Source organism: Triticum dicoccoides, chromosome 3A, assembly GCF_002162155.2.
Source record: "Triticum dicoccoides isolate Atlit2015 ecotype Zavitan chromosome 3A, WEW_v2.0, whole genome shotgun sequence".
In the NCBI taxonomy this organism is placed as follows: Eukaryota; Viridiplantae; Streptophyta; class Magnoliopsida; order Poales; family Poaceae; genus Triticum; species Triticum dicoccoides.
Window position 1 is genome coordinate 637590345 of NC_041384.1, and position 23822 is coordinate 637614166.

Consider the following 23822-nt stretch of genomic DNA (forward strand, 5'->3'; position numbering starts at 1 on the left):
CCCTCTTCCTTATTATCGTTTTGCTTGCTTCAGTTTCAAGATCCTTAGGTCTGAACCGCAATGTCTACCCACTGGAGATATCTCATGTAGTGTGTTCAGAAGCAGCTGCAGCTATGAGCAATACGGTCCATCAAAGGATCCTGCAAAAGCCAACTAGGAGCAAGGATCCAGCATGGAAATACGCTTATTGGCCTGACATGCAGAACAAATTGATTACTGCAAGTTGTGTGCTACAGTACCATATCGACTAGTCCAACAGTAGTCTAGACTAATGCACGATTAGTCTATAGTGTCAACCTTCGAACGACTCGTAAACTTCGAAATAGAACAAAACTAGGACAAACTGAATAGGCTCATGGCATCATTTCTTATGATAAATGATAATGAATACGTACTGCTATGACTTTGTCAAGTTTCCATGTCAATAGTCTCAGTGTTACTATACATTTGATATTTTGTGTTTATCATGAAACAGTATTATTATCGTTCAGTAGTTTCATAATAGTGAATCATACATTTATTCTTCACTTAGATTCGTCTTCAAGACGTTGATCTTGATAGTTTCACTTATTTTTGTAGTGCTCTGAACTTAGTAATGCTTGATTATGCTTTACTAAATTTAATCTGCCTTGTGAAGTAGTAATATATCTGATAATGTTGGACATAGCTTCACATCATATGTTTAAATGTGCAATTACTGAATATTCGTGTCATTTCACTATTTTTTCTTGTTCTAATGCAGAGCAGCAGATGATTAACAGATCAGAGAGGATTACTTCAAGGGAATAGAAGAAATACTGGTCAAAAGACAAAGATTCCATTAACCACAGGTCCAGAGAGGCCTCGGGCACTGCTCCCCACTCTCAGTATTTACATTTCACTACATTATGTACAGTCACCCAACAGTTGCTAGGCGCCCAATTTTGCCTGCACCGCCAACAGAAGATCCTATCTCATCCTTGCACCTCCCGGCAGAAGCCATCTCCATTCTGCCACCACTGCCGCCTCCACCCCCACGACCCCCCTTTCCTTTGCGTGGGCTGGCACACTTCCTGCAGATGAATTTTTCAGGGACTTCTTCAAAATCACTGATCCCTGAGCATCTTGTGTGCTGCCACACTCCACACGCATCACACGCCATCATCCTCTCACCGTCGTCGTCCTTGGCACCACAGGTGCAGTCCACCGTCCAGTTCTCCAAGCCCCTCTCCATCCTGAACTGCACAATTCTCCTGTTATCCCCAGTGCACCGTCCTCTCACCCTAACAAGCTGGCTCGGGCTAAGCACGTGCTTCACAGGGGTTGTGTCACTTAAGTTCGGGAAGTCAGGGAGCTGTTCAGCCTGGAAGCTGTGGAACATGAGGTACGTTTCTTGAAACACCCTTGCGGCCAGCATTTTCAGTTCACCGAGGGTAGCACTTGCTGGTAAAAGTACAAGTTCCACCGGAGGTGCAGTGTAGTCCTTTGGGTGATCAAGCAGTTCAATGGAGCACCTCACAGCAAGCAGAATTGGGTTCGGAGGAGATTCTGGAGCGCTCTCATCATAGTGTTTGATGAACTGCTTGCAGTCAAGTATCTTTGCAGCTGCGTTGCGTGCCGATGCACCCACCACCTCTGGTTGCGAAGACAGCATTGTGTCTGGGTTCAGCAGAGCATCATAGAGGAAGCGAAGATCATGTACAAGATGCTCAACAGAGGGCCCAAACACAGTTGCATCAACTGGGGACTGGTTGTTATATGTTTCCAGCCTGTTTGGCATGAAATAAGGGTCAACATACTGGAAATTGCCTGATGAGGTTCTGCAAATTGGAGCAACATACTGGAAACAAAGGTTTACCTGTATTCAATTGCACTCGTCTCAGCATTGCAGCGGACAGCAATGAAGTGGCCATCGTCCATCAGTTTTCCCCGCAGTCCTCGAAGGGAATAATCCAGCAGCTCCTGTGAATCAACAGCCTTTGATGCAGCTCCCCTGAGTGCACGCCAGGACACCCAGCGTCCAGCTTGGACAGCCCGGAGGACCTTGAGCATTGCCGCTTCTGCTCGGTCGATATCTTCATTTGTCCACATGCAGAGCACGTTTGATTCAACTTCTCCATGCCCATCCATGGCTGGTTTTGACATCTCAGCGTCCTTACGAGCTTGGTGAAGCAGGTGCATTATGAACCGGAAGAGGTCCCTCACAGTCACAAGCTGTCGATCAGAAAGGGACCAATACAGAGCAATTGTGTTCTGCAAAGGGGTCCTGATGGGGCTGCGATGTGAGGAGTACAAGGCCAGGTGTATACCGGAGAGCACATCAACCGCCTCCTGGTAGGTATCTGAGGTATGAGCAAAGCTACCAGCGCCAAACTTGTATCCCCATTCACCATACCATGGATGCCCAGTTGTGATGGCATGCAGAAGTCTGTAGTCCATTCCTTGCTTCTTGGATATGTCCATGACAGTGACCTTCCTGCAAGGGGCCAAATGGAATTCTTAGTGCTATTGCTGGATGGATGGTGTTTGAATAATGGTCATGTCATGTCACCGTAACTGCACCATCAACAGCAGTAAAAGTGGTTTACCTCACATGCAGCACCTTGCACAGGCGATCCCAGAAGCTCATTATGTCACGGCCAGTAAGGTGCCTCGACCCGCCCTCGCGGCCATTTACCCTGAGAAGATGCCCATAGCCGTTTGCATGCACAACGGCGTGCAGCAGGTGAGAGGAATCGTCAAGATGCAGGTACCCGCACTCTTCCAGCTCCTCGCCTTCCATGTCAAAGTTGCACAGGAGGCACCTGGAGAAGAAATTGAATCCAAGGTAAGGATACATCTTTGCACAGAGAAGAATCTTTGAACATACTGTAAAATAAAATCGCACATATAGCCCAGGGCATGCAGTTCAATTGTTCAGTGATATGTAATTTTTTTCTTCAGATATACATGCAGAAATGCATGTTCGTTTTGTCCAAGAACTGATATGTATGTTTGTTCTTCCAACCTTGATTCTGCAGCGGCCATGGGAGTCCCGCAGCGCAGGCAGCATGTGCGACGACGGCCAGCCATCTGGATGCTGTCGTTCTCGATGATGAAATGGTAGCGCTTGCCGCACACCGGGTGCCCACTCCATCCTGCAACAGCGCACAGATGCATTAGAGAACGAGATTCCGTCACCGCTACTGTATGATTGTGACAATAAGGAGAACGAAACTAATCATGCACACTGTTCGCTCAAAAGCAACACCCCAACAATAAAATTTGTGAGCTGTTGGCCTAGAAAAATTCAGGAAAAACGTGCTACGCCATACAGGCGGCATTTACCCGACACTCGAAAAAAATAACACACGTGAAATAATTTAAAAAATGAAATCAATATAAATAATAAGAAGACAAACAGGACATTATCCAACAAAACGTCTTCAAAAAGAAAAAAACACAATTTTATACGGGGAAAACAATGTTCCGAGGACAGAGAAAATAAAAGAAAAGGGGAAAAAGGAAAGCAACTCACCTACGACTCTGCACTGATCGCAATACACAGATCGCGATCTGAGCACATCCTCCTCGACGACGTTGAGCTCCACCCCGCAGCCGCCGCCGTCCTCCTCCGGCCCTTCCTCGCCGACCCGCAGCGAGACCCTCCACGTCAGCAGGTGCGGCGGGGCGGCCGCGGCCGCCGGCGAGAAGATGGAGGGCAGCGGCCGCAGCCGCGCGTGCCTCGCGAGGAAGCCCCTCACCGCCTCCCGGAACGTCCCGACCGCCCCGCCGTCCGTGGCCGCCGGGAACCCGGCGAAGTCCCTGGCCTCCGCGCGCGTCCTCGCCTTCTTCAGCGGCCGGCCGTTCACCACCATCTCCGCTCCCCCCTCCGTCGGATCTCGTCAGATCTGGCCGCTCCGCCCCCGTCTCGCTCCCTCCTTCCTCGTCGTCGTCGAACCGGATCGGAACCGTGGTTAGGGTTTGCGGCGGCGGCCGCTCCGAGATAAAGAGGGGGGAGGTGATGGGGTCGATCCCTTCGAGGTGAAGCACGACCCCGTACGCCCGGTCCTTGTACACCGGCGCGGTGCAATGAATGGCCTGGCCCACGCGCAAGGGGGAGGCCTATGGTGGGACGGGTGTATGCGCCTGCCTGCGGGATCTGATGGGACGGGCGCGTCAGGTCGTGGCAGAGCGCTAACCAGGGTTGGGTGGGTGGGTGGTTGGGTTGGGTCTGGTTGGGTCCGGGGGCTTTCCGAAAAGATAGCGGCAGAAATGGGAGGGAATAAAGACGCGGGGGCATGATGGTCATTTCCTGCCCCCCGTTTCCGGAGAGGACGATTGCGAGAGGTGGACGTGGCCCCACCTAGATAGAATGACCTGAATACCCCTATCGGTCTTGGGGTTCGCACTTTTCTGGATCTGTTGGTTGTTGGCGCTTCTGCGTGCTGGCCTACCACGTGGCGATGGCCTCAGCCAAGGACGTCGAAGAGAGGGGCCTCCAAGAGATCAAAATAGTAGTAAGGATTTTGTTGCAGCAAACCATGGACATCATTCTATATTTGAACAAAAGAAGTGACCATTTTCTTGAGAGAATAATCTTGTTTAGAATAAATATTGTAATCAGTAGGTAAAGTGAACATTTTCTTGAGAGAATGATCATGTGGTGACTGGTCTCTAGAAAATATAGTAACCAATGCTCAATAATCTACTGTAATGCTAACTGACGAACGTACGCGAGAAAGAAATTGTCGGCGAACGCCCTCGGAGCCATTTGATCGAGATCAAACGGTGACCGTTTTTTTCTTTAAAAAAACTCTTCTCTATGAAAATTTGTCATGCTAATCTGAAAATGACACCCCCCCCCTCCCCTAAAACTCAAACGCCCCCCGATGAACGTTTGCCATCCAAGAGTGTCCATACTCTATTGTTGCAGACTTTGTCTATCCGACGAAGCTTCTAATTTTAAATCATCACACATCTCGATTGCACGCGAGGATTAAGACTATATCCAAATATGAATGTGGTTTGAAGAGAAAAAAAGTGGATCACTTGACATAGTGAGGGTCTTTTTGAGTTGAAGAAATTTCATAAGAATATTGGAGAATTTAAATCCATATACATTTTTTCGTAAGGAAATACTTTGTACCATAGGATTTGGGTCAGCAAATTTGTTTTGTTACAATACCAAACTCTTTTTAGAATCCATTCGTATGCCCTTTATTCCATAGAAATCTCAACATGACCTCAAACCTCTTTTATTTAATTTCCTTTGAGAAATCCAATACACTTGCACTCTAGCTTTCTACTTTCGCTGATCAAATCATCTAAATTTATGTGTTTCTCATGTGCGGCATCCAAAGACCACCCTCTACAAATGCCTATGTTTAGAAACCATGTAGGAATTCGTAGCACTGGCATCTCGATCTTGTGTATTTTCTATTTCCGTGTTTTCGATTTCCTGCAACCCAAAGAGGCTATACATTTTTGAATGCTATGTATACCCTATTGCATCAAGAAAATATGAGAATTAAAAAATCATTTATTCTGCTGATGACTACCCCTCTCGCTCATCGGATTTTCTTTGTGCGCCAAACAACAGATAAACCGAACCAATATCTTTGCAACGCTTTTTTTATAGAATGACGTGTAATTTAAAGTCAACATAAATTGCAAGTACAATATATTGAATCAGAAGTCCAAGAAAATTACAAAGTAACTCCTATAACAAAAGGTACTCTGCCACACATATATACTTGCACAAACTTGACTATCTTCATATATTTCATAAATACTCTTGAGTCACCAATCCAAAAGGATGGTAAGTCGTGACGAATGAACGTACTTAGGTCGGGGATGATCTGTTATAGGTACATGTCGTAAAACTAGAACATCTTCACCATAACGTCACCAAAGGACTCCAAACTCACAATGAATCACACCAACAAAAGCGATAGTAAACGCTAACACGTACTCATCAAGCCCGTATGAACGAATTCGCGAGGATATAAACCTAAAATCCACATCAAACTGCCACTCATACACCTGCATGAACTTGATTCATAGGTTTCAAAAATCCTCTTGAGTCGCCCATCCAAAGGGATAGGAACCTCGATTAATCCTTTTTGAATGGAATGAAAAGTTGCGATTTTCTTGGTCTAGTGAATAAATGGATACAACATGGCTCAAATTCTGGTAAAATAAAAGGCAACATGATCTTCTTAGTCGGCCTATTTGTATTCTTGGTCAGGTATGATCCCCTAGAGGTACATGTATTCAAGCCACAAGATCTCTAAAGTCGTAATGGATCACAGAGATGCGACAAAAAAACACTAACTTAAACTTGTCAGATCCATATGAATAAATCCGCAAGGACGTAAACCTAAAATCCGCAAGGTGTCGATGGGCCTTTCCCCCACCTCCGTCGCCGCTCCCGCGAGCGGGTCGGGGGAAACCTAGTCCGCCCCCAGCCTCCCCTCCTTCGGCCTCCTCCTCCCTCCCTGCCGCCTAGGGGTGCTGCCGGGCGAAGCCTGGTCGGCGCGGGCGGCGGCAGGGTCGCTCCCTCTCCTCCTCACGGAGCTCCTGGCCGGCGCGGGACGGTGGGCTGCAGGAGGCGCCGGGCTGTGGCGGGGCTCGACGGCACATATCCGAGAGCTCCTGGTGGTGCTGGCGTGTCGGCCCTGCTGGTGCCTCGTGGTGGCGCGGCGGCTGCCTGGTGGGGCGTGCGTGGGTGTGATTCGGCGGCGGATCTGGCCAGGCGGCGCGGGCCGCAAGCGGTGTGGGCGGGGTCTAGGGTCCGGCTTCGGGCTCCCGGCGGCTGCGATGGTTCCTCTTCGTCGCGGGTGTGCAGCGGTGGTGCGGCTCGGCCAGTGGCGGTCCGGCGACCTAGTGGTGATGGTCGGCGGTGCTCGTGGTGGTGGTGCTTCCACTTGGCGGCTCTTTGTGCGGGGAGGCAGGGGAGCGGCTTGGACAGGGGCTGCACCGCCAACGGCGTGCCGACTGCAGCGTGAAGTCGGAAACTTTACGGGCCTCGGAGATCCCGCCGGGCCTGTGCGGGCACAGGCCTGGTATGTTCCTGCTATTGCGTCCGCTCAGCTACCGTCATCGAGGGTGGAGGTGGGGCCCTCCCATGTACCGACGGTGGTGCTGCCCTAGTCCCGGCTCCTCTTCTTCATTGTGCAGGCCCTGCTTCACGGTGTCGTGGTGAGACAACGTGGGAAGTTTCATGTTCGGGTTGGCGCAGGGTGGTGGTCGGTTTGGTGGCGAGCTCCGGAGTGCCTGAGGTGAAGGTTGGGATCGGGAGAAATCCCTGTTGGCTTGGCCGACACCGACACGGTGGTGCATGGGGGTGTCGCCGGACCTTCCTGGAGGGCATCGGGGCTACCCTTCCTCTCTCCTTACCGTGTCCGAGGGGAAACCCTTGGCAGCAGCGCCGTCATCGTCGCGTCCCTTCTTGGAGGTGTTGATTGGTACCAACGCTTCGGAGGCTCGGAGCTTGGTGGGCGGTCTCCAGTGGTTGCAACAGCCACGAGGCTTCTTTGTTTTTTGTCGATCCGCCATTGTCGGCATTTTTTTATCTTTTATTTTCTCTGTCATTTCTTTTGGGCGTGACTGTGCTGCTTCCGCCCCAGCACCTATCGTTGGTTGTCTCGGTTGGTTTCTTTGTATACAAAGCGGGGGGAAACCCTTTTTCGGTAAAATACGCAAGGTCAGATACACCAAATCCATAGAGATACAACAAACTCTCTGGCTCTGTGGCACAACATGATAAGCGACCACCACAATAGCAGAAGACCCAGAGTACCTTTATTCTCTCAATGGTATCGGACCCTCCGCCAAGGTGTTACCAATGAAGATTATAAAAATCACGTTAATAAAGCTTCTAAACAGGCATACTAAAATCCACGTCCCACTCACATCATGAATGTGGGGGGCGGGGGGGGGGGGGGGGGGGGGAAATGACAAACTCCATAGTGGCTAACCTCCTGGACCCCTAATGGCAGACTCCATACGTAGTCACTGGTCACTGGACTTGATAGTTGGATACTATTCACAAAAGAAAATGAAACTCTTATGGTAAAGTCAGACTTTAAACTTTGTCCACCGATGGCAGGAACCAATCCATGTTAGATAAAATGCATGGCTAGTTGGCCATTTAGATGGCCATTAATGTGTAGAGCAAATTTTTGCTCACTAGCTACTTTTCGTTAAATGACTTGATTGTTTTCTCATATCTTCTTGTTACCGTGTTTTCATCTTATTAAATCAATGTCCTCCTTTTTGTGATATTCTTGAGGTGAAGCAATGACTTGACGATGGGTGGAGGTCGGAAAGAGGAAAGGCACAATTAATGCTATATACTATGTGTTGGAAATATGCCCTAGAGGCAATAATAAAATGGTTATTATTATATTTCTTTGTTCATGATAATTGTCTATTGTTCATGCTATAATTGTGTTATCCGGAAATCGTAATACATGTGTGAATACATAGACCACAACACGTCCCTAGTGAGCCTCTAGTTGACTAGCTCGTTGATCAAAAGATAGTCATGGTTTCCTGACTATGGACATTGGATGTCATTGATAACGGGATCACATCATTAGGAGAATGATGTGATGGACAAGACCCAATCCTAAGCATAGCTCAAAGATCGTGTAGTTCATTTGCTGTAGCTTTTCCGAATGTCAAGTATCATTTCCTTAGACCATGAGATTGTGCAACTCCCGGATACCGTAGGAGTGCCTTGGGTGTGCCAAACGTCACAACGTAACTGGGTGACTATAAAGGTACACTACAGGTATCTCCGAAAGTGTCTGTTGGGTTGGCACGAATCGAGACTGGGATTTGTCACTCCGTATGATGGAGAGGTATCTCTGGGCCCACTCGGTAATGCATCATCATAATGAGCTCAATGTGACCAAGTGGTTGATCACGGGATCATGCATTATGGTATGAGTAAAGTGACTTGCCGGTAACGAGATTGAACGAGGTATTGGGATACCGACGATCGAGTCTCGGGCAAGTAACGTACCGATTGACAAAGGGAATTGTATACGGATTGATTGAATCCTCGACATCGTGGTTCATCCGATGAGATCATCGAGGAGCATGTGGGAGCCAACATGGGTATCCAGATCCCGCTGTTGGTTATTGACCGGAGAGTCGTCTCGGTCATGTCTGCGTGTCTCCCGAACCCGCAGGGTCTACACACTTAAGGTTCGGTGACACTAGGGTTGTTGAGATATTAGTATACGGTAACCCGAAAGTTGTTCGGAGTCCCGGATGGGATCCCGGACGTCACGAGGAGTTTCGGAATGGTCCGGAGGTGAAGATTTATATATAGGAAGTCAAGTTTCGGCCATCGGGAAAGTTTCGGGGGTAATCGGTATTGTACCGGGACCACCGGGTGGGGCCACCTATCCCGGAGGGCCCCATGGGCTGAAGTGGGAGGGGAACCAGCCCCTAGTGGGCCGGTGCACCCCCCATGGGCCTCCCCCTGCGCCTAGGGTTGGAAACCCTAGGGGTGGGGGGCGCCCCACTTGCCTTGGGGGGCAAGCCACCCCTTGGCCGCCCCCCTCCCCCTTGGAGATGGCATCTCCTAGGTCCGGTGCCCCCCTAGGGGTCCTATAAATAGTGGGGGGGGAGGGAGGGCAGCCGCACCCTAGCCCCTGGCCTCTCCCACTCCCTCCCGTGACACTCCTCCATCTCCCTGTGCTTGGCGAAGCCCTGCCGAGATCGCCGTAGTTTCCACCACCACGCCGTCATGCTGCTGGATCTCCATCAACCTCTCCTTCCCCCTTGCTGGATCAAGTTGGAGGATACGTCTTCCCAACCATACGTGTGTTGAACGCCGAGGTGCCGTCCGTTCGGCGCTAGGTCATCGGTGATTTGGATCACGTCGAGTACGACTCTATCAACCCCGTTCTCTTGAACGCTTCCGCGCGCGATCTACAAGGGTATGTAGATGCACTCCTCTCTCCCTCATTGCTAGATGACTCCATAGATTGATCTTGGTGATGCGTAGAAAATTTTAAAATTCTGCTACGTTCCCCAACAGTGGCATCATGAGCTAGGTCTATGCGTAGTTTCTATGCACGAGTAGAACACAAAGCAGTTGTGGGCGTGGATATTGTCTATTTGCTTGCCGTTACTAGTCTTATCTTGATTCGGCAGCATCGTGGGATGAAGCAGCCCGGACCGACCTTACTCGTACGCTTACGTGAGACTGGTTCCACCGATTGACATGCACTAGTTGCATAAGGTGGCTGGCGGGTGTCTGTCTCTCCCACTTTAGTCGGATCGGATTTGATGAAAAGGGTCCTTATGAAGGGTAAATAGAAATTGGCATATCACGTTGTGGTTTTGGCATAGGTAAGAAACGTTCTTGCTTGAAACTTATAGCAGCCACGTAAAAACTTGCAACAACAATTAGAGGACGTCTAACTTGTTTTTGCAGCATGTGCCCTGTGATGTGATATGGCCAAAAGGATGTGATGAATGATATATGTGATGTATGAGATTGATCATGTTCTTGTAATAGGAATCATGACTTGCATGTCGATGAGTATGACAACCGGCAGGAGCCATAGGAGTTGTCTTTATTTATTTATGACCTGCGTGTCAACATAAACATCATGTAATTACTTTGCTTTATTGCTAAAGCGTTAGCCATAGTAGTAGAAGTAATAGATGACGAGACAACTTCAAGAAGACACGATGATGGAGATCATGATGATGGAGATCATGGTGTCATGTCGGTGACAACGATGATCATGGAGCCCCAAAGATGGAGATCAAAAGGAGCAAATGATATTGGCCATATCATGTCAGTATTTGATTGCATGTGATGTTTATCATGTTTTACATCTTATTTGCTTAGAACGACGGTAGCTTAAATAAGATGATCCCTCGTAATAATTTCAAGAAAGTGTTCCCCCTAACTGTGCACCATTGCGAAGGATCGTTGTTTCGAAGCACCACGTGATGATCGGGTGTGATAGATTCTAACGTTCGAATACAACGGGTGTAAGCCATATTTACACACGCAATACACTTAGGTTGACTTGATGAGCCTAGCATGTACAGACATGGCCTCGAAACACGGAAGACCGAAAGGTCGAGCTGTTGGGGAACGTAGTAATTTCAAAAAAATTCCTACGCACACGCAAGATCATGGTGATGCATAGCAACGAGGGAAGAGTGTGATCTACATACCCTTGTAGACCGAAAGCGGAAGCGTTAGCACAACACGGTTGATGTAGTCGTACGTCTTCACGGCCCGACCGATCAAGCACCGAAACTACGGCACCTCCGAGTTCTAGCACATGTTCAGTGTTGGAAATATGCCGTAGAGGCAATAATAAAATGATTATTATATTTCCTTGTTCATGATAATTGTCTATTATTCATGCTATAATTGTATTATCCGGAAATCGTAATACATGTGTGAATACATAGACCACAACACGTCCCTAGTGAGCCTCTAGTTGACTAGCTCGTTGATCAAAGGATAGTCATGGTTTCCTGACTATGGACATTAGATGTCATTGATAACAGGATCACATCATTAGGAGAATGATGTGATGGACAAGACCCAATCCTAAGCTTAGCTCAAAGATCATGTAGTTTATTTGCTGTAGCTTTTCTGAATGTCAAGTATCATTTCCTTAGACCATGAGATTGTGCAACTCCCGGATACCGTAGGAGTGCCTTGGGTGTGCCAAATGTCACAACGTAACTGGGTGACTATAAAGGTACATTACAGGTATCTCCGAAAGTGTTTGTTGGGTTGGCACGAATCGAGACTGGGATTTGTCACTCCGTATGACGGAGAGGTATCTCTGGGCCCACTCAGTAATGCATCATCATAATGAGCTCAATGTGACCAAGGGGTTGGTCACGGAATCATGCATTACGGTACGAGTAAAGTGACTTGCCGGTAACGAGATTGAACGAGGTATTGGGATACCGACGATCGAGTCTCGGGCAAGTAACGTACCGATTGACAAAGGGAATTGAATACGAGATTGATTAAGTCCTCGACATCATGGTTCATCCGATGAGATCATCGAGGAGCATGTGGGAGCCAACATGGGTATCCAGATCCCGCTGTTGGTTATTGACCGGAGAGGCGTCTCGGTCATGTCTGCGTGTCTCCCGAACCCGTAGGGTCTACACACTTAAGGTTCAGTGACGCTAGGGTTGTAGAGATATTAGCATGCAGTAACCCGAAAGTTGTTCGGAGTCCCGGATGAGATCCCGGACATCACGAGGAGTTCCAGAATGGTCCGGAGGTAAAGATTTATATATAGGAAGTCCAGTTTCGGCCAGCGGGAAGGTTTCGGGGGTTACCGGTATTGCACCGGGACCACCGGAAGGGTCCCGGGGGTCCACCGGATGGGGCCACCTATCCCGGAGGGCCCCATGGGCTGAAGTGGCGTGGGAACCAGCCCCTGATGGGCTGGTGCGCCCCACCCAAGGGCCCAAGGCGCCTAGGGTTGGAAACCCTAGGGGGGCGTTGCCCCGCGAGGGGGCATGCGCCCCCCTGGTTGGAAACTCTAAGGGGGCCGTTGCCCCCAGGTCCGCCGCCCCCCTTTTAGATGGGATCTCCAAGGGGGCATGCGCCCCCTAGCCCCTATATATAGTGGAAGGGAGGGAGGGCAGCCGCACCTTGCTCTTGGCGCCTCCCTCTCCCTCCGTAACACCTCTCCTCCCTGCTTGTGCTTGGCGAAGCCCTGCCGGGATCCTACTGCATCCACCACCACGCCGTCGTGCTGCTGGATCTTCATCAACCTCTCCTTCCCCCTTGCTGGATCAAGAAGGAGGAGACGTCTTCCCAACCGTACGTGTGTTGAAGGCGGAGGTGCTGTCCGTTCGGCACTTGGTCATCGGTGATTTGGATCACGGCGAGTACGACTCCATCATCCCCGTTCACTTGAACGCTTCCGCTTGCGATCTACAAGGGTATGTGGATGCACTCCTATTCCCCTCGTTGCTAGAATACTCCATAGATTGATCTTGGTGATGCTTAGAAAATTTTAAAATTCTGCTACGTTCCCCAACAGTGGCATCATGAGCTAGGTCTATGCGTAGTTACTATGCACGAGTAGAACACAAAGTAGTTGTGGGTGTCGATATTGTCAATTTGCTTGCCGTTACTAGTCTTATCTTGATTCGGTGGCATCGTGGGATGAAGCGGCCCGGACCAACCTTACACGTACGCTTACGTTAGACCGGTTCCACCGACTGACATGCACTAGTTGCATAAGGTGGCTGGCGGGTGTCTGTCTCTCCCACTTTAATCGGATCGGATTCGATGAACAGGGTCCTTATGAAGGGTAAATAGAAATCTTCAATTCACGTTGTGGTTTTGGCGTAGGTAAGAAACGTTCTTGCTAGAAACCTATAGCAGCCACGTAAAAACTTGCAACAACAATTAGAGGACGTCTAACTTGTTTTTGCAGCAAGTGTTTTGTGATGTGATATGGCCAAAGGTTGTGATGAATGATGAATGATATATGTGATGTATGAGATTGATCATGTTCTTGTAATAGGAATCACGACTTGCATTCGATGAGTATGACAACCGGCAGGAGCCATAGGAGTTGTCTTTATTTATTTATGACCTGCATGTCAACATAAACGTCATGTAATTACTTTACTTTATTGCTAAAGCGTTAGCCATAGTAGTAGAAGTAATAGATGACGAGACAACATCAAGAAGACACGATGATGGAGATCATGGTGTCATGCCGGTGACAACGATGATCATGGAGCCCCGAAGATGGAGATCAAAGGAGCAAATGATATTGGCCATATCATGTCACTATTTGATTGCATGTGATGTTTATCATGTTTTACATCTTATTTGCTTAGAACGACGGTAGCTTAAATAAGATGATCCCTCGTAATAATTTCAAGAAAGTGTTCCCCCTAACTGTGCACCGTTGCGAAGGTTCGTTGTTTCGAAGCACCACGTGATGATCGGGTGTGATAGATTCTAACGTTCGAATACAACGGGTGTAAGACAGATTTACACATGCAATACACTTAGGTTGACTTGACGAGCCTAGCATGTACAGACATGGCCTCGGAACACAGAAGACCGAAAGGTCGAGCATGAGTCGTATAGAAGATACGATCAACATGAAGATGTTCACCGATGTTGACTAGTCCGTCTCACGTGATGACCGGACACGGCCTAGTTAACTCGGATCATGTTATACTTAGATGACTGGAAGGATGTCTATCTGAGTGGGAGTTATTTAATAATTTGATTAGATGATCTTAATTATCATGAACTTAGTCTAAAATCTAGATCAAATGGCCCATGTTGTCCTCAACTTCAACGCGTTCCTAGAGAAAACCAAGCTGAAAGACGATGGCAGCAACTATACGGACTGGGTCCAGAACCTGAGGATCATCCTCATAGCTGCCAAGAAAGATTATGTCCTAGAAGCACCGCTAGGTGACGCACCCGTCACACAGAACCAAGACGTTATGAACGCTTGGCAGACACGTGCTGATGATTACTCCCTCGTTCAGTGCGGCATGCTTTACAGCTTAGAACCGGGGCTCCAAAGGCGTTTTGAGAGACACGGAGCATATGAGATGTTCGAAGAGCTGAAAATGGTTTTTCAAGCTCATGCCCGGGTCGAGAGATATGAAGTCTCCGACAAGTTCTTCAGCTGTAAGATGGAGGAAAATAGTTCCGTCAGTGAGCACATACTCTAAATGTCTGGGTTGCATAACCGCTTGACTCAGCAGGGAGTTAATCTCCCGGATGACGCGGTCATTGACAGAATCCTTCAGTTGCTTCCACCGAGCTACAAGAGCTTTGTGATGAACTTCAATATGCAGGGGATGGAAAAGACCATTCTGAAGTATTTGCAATGCTGAAATCAGCAGAGGTAGAAGTCAAAAAGGAACATCAAGTGTTGATGGTGAATAAAACCACTAAGTTCAAGAAAGGCAAGGGTAAGAAGAACTTCAGGAAGGACGGCAAGGGAGTTGCCGTGCCCGGTAAGCAAGCTGCCGGGAAGAAGCCAAAGAATGGACCCAAGCCCGAGACTGAGTGTTTTTATTGCAAGGGAAGTGGTCACTGGAAGCGAAACTGCCCCAAATACTTAGCGGACAAGAAGGCCGGCATCACAAAAGGTATATGTGATATACATGTAATTGATGTGTACCTTACCAGTACTCGTAGTAGCTCCTGGGTATTTGATACCGGTGCGGTTGCTCACATTTGTAACTCAAAGCAGGAGCTACGGAATAAGCGGAGACTGGCGAAGGACGAGGTGACGATGCGCGTTGGGAATGGTTCCAAGGTTGATGTGATCGCCGTCGGCACGCTACATCTACATTTACCTACGGGATTAGTTTTAAACCTCAATAATTGTTATTTAGTGCTAGCTTTGAGCATGAACATTGTATCAGGATCTCGTTTAATTCGAGATGGCTACTCATTTAAATCCGAGAATAATGGTTGTTCTATTTATATGAGAGATATGTTCTATGGTCATGCTCCGATGGTGAATGGTTTATTCTTAATGAATCTCGAGCGTAATGCTACACATATTCATAGTGTGAATACCAAAAGATGTAAGGTCGATAATGATAGTCCCACATACTTGTGGCACTGCCGCCTTGGTCACATAGGTGTCAAACGCATGAAGAAGCTCCATGCAGATGGACTTTTAGAGTCTCTTGATTACGAATCATTTGACACGTGCGAACCATGCCTCATGGGTAAAATAACCAAGACTCCGTTGTCAGGAACAATGGAGCGAGCAACCAACTTATTGGAAATCATACATACTGATGTGTGCGGTCCAATGAGTGTTGAGGCTCACAGTGGCTATCGTTATGTTCTCACCCTCACTGATGACTTGAGTAGATATGGGTATGTCTACTTAATGAAACACAAGTCTGAGACCTTTGAAAAGTTCAAGGAATTTTAGAGTAAGGTTGAGAATCAACGTGACAGGAAAATCAAGTTCTTGCGATCAGATCGTGGGGGAGAATACTTGAGTCACGAATTTGGCACACACTTAAGAAAATGTGGAATAGTTTCACAACTAACACCACCTGGAACACCTCAGCGTAATGGTGTGTCCGAACGTCGTAATCGCACTCTATTAGATATGGTGCGATCTATGATGTCTCTTACCGATTTACCGCTATCATTTTGGGGCTATGCTTTAGAGACTGCCGCATTCACTTTAAATAGGGCTCCATCGAAATCTGTTGAGACGACACCGTATGAATTATGGTTTGGGAAGAAACCTAAGCTGTCGTTTCTAAAAGTTTGGGGATGCGATGCTTATGTCAAGAAACTTCAACCTGAAAAGCTCGAACCCAAGTCGGAAAAATGCGTCTTCATAGGATACCCTAAAGAAACTGTTGGGTATACCTTCTACCTCAGATCCGAAGGCAAGATCTTTGTTGCCAAGAATGGGTCCTTTCTAGAGAAAGAGTTTCTCTCGAAAGAAATAAGTGGGAGGAAGGTAGAACTTGATGAAGTATTACCTCTTGAACCGGTAAGTGGTGCAGCTCAAGAAAATGTTCCTGAGGTGCCTGCACCGACTAGAGAGGAAGTTGATGGTGATGATCATGAAACTTCAGATCAAGTTGCTACTGAACTTCGTAGGTCCACAAGGACACGTTCCGCACCAGAGTGGTACGGCAACCCTGTCTTGAAAATCATGTTGTTAGACAACGGTGAACCTTCGAACTATGAAGAAGCGATGGCGGGCCCAGATTCCGATAAATGGCTAGAAGCCATGAAATCCGAGATAGAATCCATGTATGAAAACAAAGTATGGACTTTGACTGACTTGCCCGAAGATCGGCGAGCCATAGAAAATAAATGGATCTTTAAGAAGAAGACAGACGCGGATGGTAATGTGACCATCTATAAGGCTCGACTTGTCGCTAAGGGTTATCGACAAGTTCAAGGGGTTGACTACGATGAGACTTTCTCACCCGTAGCGAAGCTGAAGTCCGTCCGAATCATGTTAGCAATTGCCGCGTTCTATGATTATGAGATATGGCAAATGGACGTCAAAATGGCATTCCTTAACGACTTTCTTAAGCAAGAATTGTATATGATGCATCCGGAAGGTTTTGTCGATCCTAAGAATGCTAACAAGGTGTGCAAGCTCCAACGCTCAATCTATGGGCTGGTGCAAGCATCTCGGAGTTGGAACATTCGCTTTGATGAGATGATCAAAGCATTTGGGTTTATGCAGACTTATGGAGAAACCTGCGTTTACAAGAAAGTGAGTGGGAGCTCTGTAGCATTTCTCATATTATATGTGGATGACATACTGTTGATGGGAAATGATATAGAATTCTTGGAAAGCATAAAGGCCTATTTGAACAAGTGTTTTTCAATGAAGGACCTTGGAGAAGCTGCTTATATATTAGGCATCAAGATCTATAGAGATAGATCGAGATGCCTCATCGGTCTTTCACAAAGTACGTACCTTGACAAGATATAGAAGAAGTTCAATATGGATCAATCCAAGAAGGGGTTTTTGCCTGTATTGCAAGGTGTGCGATTGAGCACGGCTCAATGCCCGACCACGGCAGAAGATATAGAAGAGATGAGTGTCATCCCCTATGCCTCAGCCATAGGGTCTATTATGTATGCCATGCTGTGTACCAGACCTGATGTAAACCTTGCCGTAAGTTTGGTAGGTAGGTACCAAAGTAATCCCGGCAAGGAACACTGGACAGCGGTCAAAAACATCCTGAAGTACCTGAAAAGGACCAAGGATATGTTTCTCGTTTATGGAGGTGGCGAAGAGCTCGTCGTAAAGGGTTACGTTGACGCTAGCTTCGACACAGATCTGGATGACTCTAAGTCACAAACCGGATACGTGTATATTTTGAATGGTGGGGCAGTAAGCTGGTGCAGTTGGAAGCAAAGCGTCGTGGCGGGATCTACATGTGAAGCAGAATACATGGCAGCCTCGGAGGCAGCACAAGAAGCAATCTGGGTGAAGGAGTTCATCACCAACCTAGGAGTCATACCCAATGCGTCGGGGCCGATGACTCTCTTCTGTGACAACACTGGAGCTATTGCCCTTGCCAAGGAGCCCAGGTTTCACAGGAAGACCAGTCATATCAAGCGTCGCTTCAACTCCATTCGTGAAAGTGTTCAAAATGGAGACATAGAAATTTGTAAAGTACATACGGACCTGAATGTAGCAGATCCGTTGACTAAACCTCTCCCTAGAGCAAAACATGATCAACACCAGAATTCCATGGGTGTTCGATTCATCACAATGTAACTAGATGATTGACTCTAGTGCAAGTGGGGGACTGTTGGAAATATGCCCTAGAGGCAATAATAAAATGATTATATATTTCTTTGTTCATGATAATTGTCTATTATTCATGCTATAATTGTATTATCCGGAAATCGTAATACATGTGTGAATACATAGACCACAACACGTCCCTAGTGAGCCTCTAGTTGACTAGCTCGTTGATCAAAGGATAGTCATGGTTTCCTGACTATGGACATTAGATGTCATTGATAATGGGATCACATCATTAGGAGAATGATGTGATGGACAAGACCCAATCCTAAGCTTAGCTCAAAGATCGTGTAGTTCGTTTGCTGTAGCTTTTCTGAATGTCAAATATCATTTCCTTAGACCATGAGATTGTGCAACTCCTGGATACCGTAGGAGTGCCTTGGGTGTGCCAAATGTCACAACGTAACTGGGTGACTATAAAGGTACATTACAGGTATCTCCAAAAGTGTCTGTTGGGTTGGCACGAATCAAGACTGGGATTTGTCACTCCATATGACGGAGAGGTATCTCTGGGCCCACTCGGTAATGCATCATCATAATGAGCTCAATGTGACCAAGGGGTTGGTCACAGGATCATGCATTACGGTACGAGTAAAGTGACTTGCCGGTAACGAGATTGAACAAGGTATTGGGATACCGACGATCGAGTCTCGGGCAAGTAACGTACCGATTGACAAAGGGAATTGAATACAGGATTGATTAAGTCCTCGACATCATGGTTCATCCGATGAGATCATCGAGGAGCATGTGGGAGCCAACATGGGTATCCAGATCCCGCTGTTGGTTATTGACCGGAGAGGCGTCTCGGTCATGTCTGCGTGTCTCCCGAACCCGTAGGGTCTACACACTTAAGGTTCGGTGACGCTAGGGTTGTAGAGATATTAGTATGCAGTAACCCGAAAGTTGTTCGGAGTCCCGGATGAGATCCCGGACGTCACGAGGAGTTTTGGAATGGTCCGGAGGTAAAGATTTATATATAGGAAGTCCAGTTTCGGCCAGCGGGAAGGTTTCGGGGGTTACCGGTATTGCACCGGGACCACCGGAAGGGTCCCGGGGGTCCACCTATCCCGGAGGGCCCCATGGGCTGAAGTGGCGTGGGTACCAGCCCCTGATGGGCTGGTGTGCCCCACCCAAGGTCCCAAGGCGTCTCAGGTTGGAAACCCTAGGGGGCCGTTACCCCCCGAGGGGGCATGCGCCCCCTGGTTGGAAACCCTAAGGGGGCCATTGCCCCCAGGGGCCGCCGCCCCCCTTTTAGATGGGATCTCCAAGGGGGCATGCGCCCCCCTAGCCCCTATATATAGTGGAAGGGAGGGAGGGCAGCCGCACCTTGCTCTTGGCGCCTCCCTCTCCCTCCGTAACACCTCTCCTCCCCGCTTGTGCTTGGCGAAGCCCTGCCGGGATCCTGCTGCATCCACCACCACGCCGTCGTGCTGCTGGATCTTCATCAACCTCTCCTTCCCCCTTGCTGGATCAAGAAGGAGGAGACGTCTTCCCAACTGTACGTGTGTTGAACGCGGAGGTGCTGTCCGTTCGGCACTTGATCATCAGTGATTTGGATCACGGCGAGTACGACTCCATCATCCCCGTTCACTTGAACGCTTCCGCTTGCGATCTACAAGGGTATGTGGATGCACTCCTATTCCCCTCATTGCTAGAATACTCCATAGATTGATCTTGGTGATGCGTAGAAAATTTTAAAATTTTGCTACGTTCCCCAACATTCAGCTCGATGACGATCCCCGGACTCCGATCCAGCAAAGTGTCGGGGAAGAGTTCCATCAGCACGACGGCGTGGTGACGATCTTGATGTACTACCGTCGCAGGGCTTCTCCTAAGCACCGCTACAATATTATCGAGGATTATGGTGGAAGGGGGCACCGCACACGGCTAAGAATATGATCACGTGGATCATCTTGTGTGTCTAGGGGTGCCCCCTGCCCCCGTATATAAAGGATCAAGGGGAGGAGGCCGGCCGGCCCCTATGGCGCGCCAAGGAGGAGTCCTCCTCCTAGTAGGAGTAGGACTCCTACTAGGAGGGGGAAAGAAGTGGGGAGGGAGAAGGAAAGGGGGGCGCCCCCCCCCTCTCCTAGTCCAATTCGGACCAGGGGGGAGGAGGCGTGCGGCCCACCTTTGGCTGCCCCTCTCTCTCTCCACTAAGGCCCATATGGCCCATTTACTTCTCCCGGGGGGGTTCCGGTAACCCTCCGGCTCTCCCGTTTTCTTCGAAATCACCCGGAACACTTCCGGTGTCCAAATATAGCCGTCCAATATATCAATCTTTATGTCTCGACCATTTCGAGACTCCTCGTCATGTCCGTGATCACATCCGGGACTCCGAACTAACTTCGGTACATCAAAACTCATAAACTCATAATATAACTGTCATCAAAACCTTAAGCGTGCGGACCCTACGGGTTCGAGAACAATGTAGACATGACCGAGACACGTCTCCGGTCAATAACCAATAGCGGAACCTGGATGCTCATATTGGCTCCTACATATACTACAAAGATCTTTATCGGTCAGACCGCATAACAACATATGTTGTTCCCTTTGTCATCGGTATGTTACTTGCCCGAGATTCGATCGTCGGTATCTCAATACCTAGTTCAATCTCGTTACCGGCAAGTCTCTTTACTCGTTTCGTAATACATCATCTTGCAACTAACTCATTAGTTGTAATGGTTGGAAGGCTTATGTGATGTGCATTACCGAGAGGGCCCAGAGATACCTCTTCGACAATCAGAGTGACAAATCCTAATCTCGAAATACGCCAACCCAACATTCACCTTTGGAGACACCTGTAGAGATCCTTTATAATCACCCGGTTACTTGTGACGTTTGGTAGCACACAAAGTGTTCCTCCGGTAAACGGGAGTTGCATAATCTCATAGTCATAGGAACATGTATAAGTCATGAAGAAAGCAATAGCAACATACTAAATGATCAGGTGCTAAGCTAATGGAATGGGTCATGTCAATCACATCATTCTCCTAATGATGTGATCCCATTAATCAAATGACAACACATGTCTATGGTTAGGAAACATAACCATCCTCGATTAACGAGCTAGTCAAGTAGAGGCATACTAGTGACGTTTGGTTTGTCTATGTATTCACACAAGTATTATGTTTCCGGACAATACAATTCTAGCATGAATAATAAACATTTATCATGATATAAGGAAATAAAATAATAACATTATTATGGCCTCTAGGGCATATTTCCTTCAGTCTCCCACTTGCACTAGAGACAATAATCTAGATTACACAGTAATGATTCTAACACCCATGGAGCTTTGGTGCTGATCATGTTTTGCTCGTGGAAGAGGCTTAGTCAACGGGTCTGCTACATTCAGATCCGTATGTATCTTGCAAATCTCTATGTCTCCCACCTGGACTAGATCCCGGATGGAATTGAAGCGTCTCTTGATGTGCTTGGTTTTCTTGTGAAATCTGGATTCCTTTGCCAAGGCAATTGCACCAGTATTGTCACAAAAGATTTTCATTGGACCCGATGCACTAGGTATGACACCTAGATCGGATATGAACTCCTTCATCCAGACTCCTTCGTTTGCTGCTTCCGAAGCAGCTATGTACTCCGCTTCACATGTAGATCCCGCCACAACGCTTTGTTTAGAACTGCACCAACTAACAGCTCCACCGTTTAATGTAAACACGTATCCGGTTTGCGATTTAGAATCGTTCGGATCAGTGTCAAAGCTTGCATCAACGTAACCATTTACGATGAGCTCTTTGTCACCTCCATATATGAGAAACATATCCTTAGTCCTTTTCAGGTATTTCAGGATGTTCTTGACCGCTGTCCAGTGATCCACTCCTGGATTACTTTGGTACCTCCCTGCTAGACTTATAGCAAGACACACATCAGGTCTGGTACACAGCATTGCATACATGATAGAGCCTATGGCTGAAGCATAGGGAACATGTTTCATTTTCTCTCTATCTTCTGCATTGGTCAGACTTTGAGTCTTACTCAATTTCACACCTTGTAACACAGGCAAGAATCCTTTCTTTGCTTGATCCATTTTGAAGTTTTTCAAAACTTTGTCAAGGTATGTGCTTTGTGAAAGTCCAATTAAGCATCTTGATCTGTCTCTATAGATCTTGATGCCTAATATGTGGGCAGCTTCACTGAGGTCTTTCATTGAAAAACTTTTATTCAAGTATCCTTTTATGCTATCTAGAAATTCTATATCATTTCCGATTAGTAATATGTCATCTACATATAATATCAGAAATGCTACAGAGCTCCCACTCACTTTCTTGTAAATACAGGCTTCTCCAAAAGTTTGTATAAAACCAAATGCTTTGATCACACTATCAAAGCGTTTATTCCAACTCCGAGAGGCTTGCACCAGTCCATAAATGGATCGCTAGAGCTTGCACACTTTGTTAGCTCCTTTTGGATCGACAAAACCTTCCGGCTGCATCATATACAACTCTTCTTGCAGAAATACATTCAGGAATGCAGTTGTGACATCCATTTGCCAAATTTCATAATCATAAAATGCGGCAATTGCTAACATGATTCGGACAGACTTAAGCATCGCTACGGGTGAGAAGGTCTCATCGTAGTCAATCCCTTGAACTTGCCGAAAACCTTTTGCGACAAGTCAAGCTTTGTAGACAGTAATATTACCGCCAGCGTCAGTCTTCTTCTTGAAGATCCATTTATTCTCAATTGCTTGCCGATCATTGGGCAAGTCAACCAAAGTCCATACTTTGTTCTCATACATGGATCCCATCTCAGATTTCATGGCTTCAAGCCATTTTGCGGAATTTGGGCTCACCATCGCTTCTTCATAGTTCGTAGGTTCATCATGATCTACTAGCATGACTTCCAGAACAGGATTACCGTACCACTCTGGCGCGGATCTTACTCTGGTTGATCTACGAGGTTCAGTAGTATCTTGTTCTGAAGTTTCATGATCATTATCATTAGCTTCCTCACTAATTGGTGTAGGTGTCACAGAAACAGGTTTCTGTGATGTACTACTTTCCAATAAGGGAGCAGGTACAGTTACCTCGTCAAGTTCTACTTTCCTCCCACTCACTTCTTTCGAGAGAAACTCCTTCTCCAGAAAGTTTCCAAATTTAGCAACAAAAGTCTTGCCTTCGGATCTGTGATAGAAGGTGTATCCAATAGTTTCCTTTGGATATCCTATGAAGATACATTTCTCCGATTTAGGTTCGAGCTTATCAGGTTGAAGCTTTTTCACATAAGCATCGCAGCCCCAAACTTTCAGAAATGACAACTTTGGTTTCTTGCCAAACCACAGTCATAAGGCGTCGTCTCAACGGATTTTGATGGTGCCCTATTTAACGTGAATGCGGCCGTCTCTAGAGCATATCCCCAAAACGATAGCGGTAAATCAGTAAGAGACATCATAGATCGCACCATATCTAGTAAAGTACGATTACGACGTTCGGACACACCATTACGTTGTGGTGTTCCGGGTGGCGTGAGTTGTGTTGAAGCAAATAGCCATGGGTAGCCTAGCCGGCTCCCCCT

At 47.4% G+C, this 23822-nt stretch overlaps 1 protein-coding gene and 1 long non-coding RNA gene across 4 annotated transcripts in view; one reads left to right on the plus strand and one right to left on the minus strand.

Annotated features, from left to right (window-relative positions):
- LOC119269796 overlaps positions 1 to 871 on the plus strand; it is a 3689-nt gene extending 2818 nt beyond the window's left edge. For all 3 annotated transcript variants that reach the window (XR_005133713.1, XR_005133712.1, XR_005133714.1), the window contains exon 5: positions 743 to 871. This is a non-coding gene — a long non-coding RNA (uncharacterized LOC119269796). The remainder of the gene's footprint in view (positions 1 to 742) is intronic.
- On the minus strand, positions 773 to 4147 carry LOC119269795 (PHD finger protein At1g33420-like). Its single transcript, XM_037551716.1, has 5 exons — positions 3497 to 4147; positions 2987 to 3116; positions 2568 to 2783; positions 1838 to 2455; positions 773 to 1748 (listed from the first exon to the last, which is right to left on the minus strand). Exons 1-5 carry the CDS (start codon positions 3834 to 3836, stop codon positions 896 to 898), a joined length of 2157 nt encoding a protein of 718 aa, XP_037407613.1. The 5' UTR covers positions 3837 to 4147; the 3' UTR covers positions 773 to 895.
- Between the last annotated feature and the right edge of the window lie 19675 nt (positions 4148 to 23822).